Below are 3,257 nucleotides of genomic sequence, written 5' to 3'. Positions count from 1 at the left end.
GCAGGAAGTTTGGCGCCAGATAGGGGATGCAGAGAACCTGGACATGGATGCCTTAGTCAACGACGCCCAGAAACTTTGAGGCCACCAAGGCCTCGACACATGCTGCCGCCCTGGGAGCCTGCACCCTGTCGGAGGAAGATGGCGACGACGACGGAGACATCAACGCCATTTATAAGAAAAGACCGCCACTCAGAGAGCACAAGACATGGTCAAACCCGGCTTGGTGTTTCTACCATAGAAAGTTTGGAACCAACACCAGAACCTGCAGCCCTCCGTGTTCTTTCACAAAAAATGACAAAGGCGGCCACAAGTAACAGCTGTGGCCGCAAAACCTAACTCCCCCCCGCCAACAGGATTTTTCATCACAGATGAGATTTCCAAATGCTGCCTGCTGGTTGATACGGGGGCAATGCAGTCAGTTTTCCCGCCATCCAGGGAAGGTTTAGAAAAAATACCTGACTCAGTACCCGCCTTCATAGCAGCAAACGGAACTCCCATCCGCACTTATGGCATGACGACCCGGGCTATCTCAATCCTGGGGCGCAGATACCACTGGCCTTTTGTCATAGCAGATTTTAAGTTCCCTCTGCTGGGCGTGGACTTCCTAGGGCACCGCGGACTACTAGTCGACGTCGCCAGACAACGCCTCGACACAGGGACGTGCCATTCCCATCAAGTTTCCACCGGACCCGGGATGCCCTCCATTTGCTCCACAGCCCTCAACAGCTACACGTCCCTCCTACAGGAGTTACCAGACGTGTTCAAACCAGAACTGTGCCAGTCACCTGGGGCTTCAGCAAAGCACAGCATCTTCCATCACATCACCACAACGGGCCCACCAACCCTTGCCAAGTTCTTGCGTCTGTCCCCCGAGAAGCTACAAGACGCCAAACGGGCTGTTGCAGAAATGGAACGCATGGGCATCTGTAAAAAGGCATCAAGCCTGTGGGTGTCCCCCTCCACATGGAGGCCCTGCGGGGACTATCGGCGCCTGAATTTGGTAACAACACCAGACCACTACCCCCTCCCTAATATGCAAGACCTGACAGGCACCCTCCACGGAGCCAAAATTTTCTCCAAGATGGACCTACTGAAGTCGTACTTCCAAGTCCCTGTGCATCCTGACGACGTCCCAAAGACCACCATCATCACGCCCTTTGGGAGCTACACATTCTCCTATAACGCTTTTGGTCTCAGGAACGCAGGTGCCACTTTCCAGCGCCTGATGGATACCATCTTAGGAGATCTGCCCTTCTGCATCTGCTACGTCAATGACATCCTCATTTTTCCAGGTCCCCAGAGGAGAGGAACACCTTCGCTACGTCTGCGCCGTCGTGAAACGCCTGCAGGACAGAAGATTAGTTGTCAGGTTTGACAAGTGCATTTTCGGGAAAGAAAAAGTAGACTTCCTTGGCCATGAGATTTCCCCAGCAGGAATACGCCTCACGGCCTCTAAAGTAAAAGCTATAGAAAATTTCCCGGAACCACAAACCATCAAGGCCCTTCAGGAGTTTCTTGGGATGATAAACTACTACCGGCACTTCATCCCAGATGTCGCCCACATCATGTACTCTGTGACGTCAATCCTGAAGGGAAAACCAAAAACACTAACGTGGGAAGCTCCGCAGCAGCAGGCATTCATCCAGATGAAAAGGGCCCTCTCCAGGGCCACCACCTTAACTCACCACAACCCTGCCGCTGGCCTCAGGTTGACAACGGACGACAGCAATATCGCCTGCGGTGCAGTACTCGAGCAGCTGGTGAACAGCACGCCCCAGCCCTTGGCCTTCTTCAGCTGCAAGTTTTTGCCAGCTGAGACCCACTACAGCGCCTTCGACAGAGCTGCTGGCTATCTACCAGGCTGTGAGGCACTTCAAGTACCTGCTGGAGGGAACCAAATTCACAATCCTAACAGACCACAAACCCTTGGTTCACGCACTTGCAAAACAGGGATGCATGGTCTGCAAGGCAACAGCGGCACCTGACCCCAATCTCTGAGTTCGGTTGCACCATCAACTACATCACTGGCAAGAAAAACCCAGTGGCCGACGCTCTGTCAAGAATAGAGATCAGTTCCCTTCACCTTAGCATCTACTACGAAGGCCTCGCAAGAGAACAAGCAGCGAACCCAGAGATGGCAGACTACAGGACAGCAGTGTCAGCTTTCAAACTCAGACACAACTCTCCTCTGCGACAACAGCACAGGCCGTCCACACCCCCTGGTGCCCGCATCAAGGAGAAAACAAGTGTTTGACATAGTCCACGGTCTCTCCCATCCATCGAGGCGCACAACGGCGTGCCTCATGACTGACAAGTTCTTCTGGCTCGGCATCAACAAGGACGTCCACCAGTGGGCAAGGAGCTGCATCTCGTGCCAGATGAGCAAAACATCCCGGCACACAGAGTCCAGGATCGGCGATTTTCCCCAGCCTTGTTGGCGGTTCGGCCACATCCACATTGAAGTTGTCGGGCCCCTTCAACAATTGGGGGGAGCCAGATACCTCCTGATGATCATAGACCACCTCACTCGCTGGCCCGAAGCAACCCCCATGGATGAAACATCAACATCATCATGTGCAGAGGCCCTCCTCTCCAGTTGGATAGACCACTTCGGAGTGCCAGACAGCATCACTACGGACAAGGGACCTGCCTTCCTGTCAAAGCTTTGGGTCTCCTTGGCACGCCTGATGAGTACAACTCTACACAGCACAACGACATACAAACCCGCAGCGAACGGCATGGTCGAGAAGGTGCACCGCTCTCTTAAAGCAGCTCTCATGGCACGCAGCACCGATGAGAGGTGGAAGGAACAGCTGCCTTGGGTCCTGCTGGGTCTCTGCACCACACCGAAAGCAAATGGTGATGCTTCCCCTGCTGAGAAAGTCTATGGTGAAACACTGGCCTTCCCCAGAGAATTCTTCCCGTCATTGGCCGACGACGCTGACAACCCCCTACCGAGGTTGAGGAACTCAAACAAAGGTTTGCACCCTACCACAGGACCTTCACCAACAGAACCATCACCTACAGCCCACCCGCCTTACACTCCTGTGGCTACGTCTTCGTCAGGGTGGACGCTCGCCACCCGCTCTTAACCAGGCCCTACAGGGGGCCCCACCAAGTCATCAAGCGGGCCAACAAAGCATTCCCCCTCGACATCCACGGGCAGGAGGACTGGATCACCATCGACAGACTGAAACCCTCATTCCTGTTGGACGGCGAAGTTTGCGAAGAAGTAGGCAGGCATCCCAGAGTTTCCC

The 3,257-nt window shown here is 54.4% G+C and overlaps 1 protein-coding gene across 1 annotated transcript; it reads left to right on the top strand.

The window, feature by feature from the left end:
* Window positions 1–409: 409 nt before the first annotated feature.
* Window positions 410–2,254, top strand: LOC136837389 (uncharacterized). The gene is made up of 3 exons (XM_067102159.1): window positions 410–1,000; window positions 1,293–1,863; window positions 2,103–2,254. Exons 1-3 carry the CDS (start codon window positions 410–412, stop codon window positions 2,252–2,254), a joined length of 1,314 nt encoding a protein of 437 aa, XP_066958260.1.
* The last annotated feature ends 1,003 nt before the right edge of the window (window positions 2,255–3,257 follow it).

The sequence above is a fragment of the Macrobrachium rosenbergii genome, chromosome 4 (assembly GCF_040412425.1).
Source record: "Macrobrachium rosenbergii isolate ZJJX-2024 chromosome 4, ASM4041242v1, whole genome shotgun sequence".
Taxonomy (NCBI): domain Eukaryota; kingdom Metazoa; phylum Arthropoda; class Malacostraca; order Decapoda; family Palaemonidae; genus Macrobrachium; species Macrobrachium rosenbergii.
This window is presented reverse-complemented; position numbering and strand designations above follow the sequence as displayed.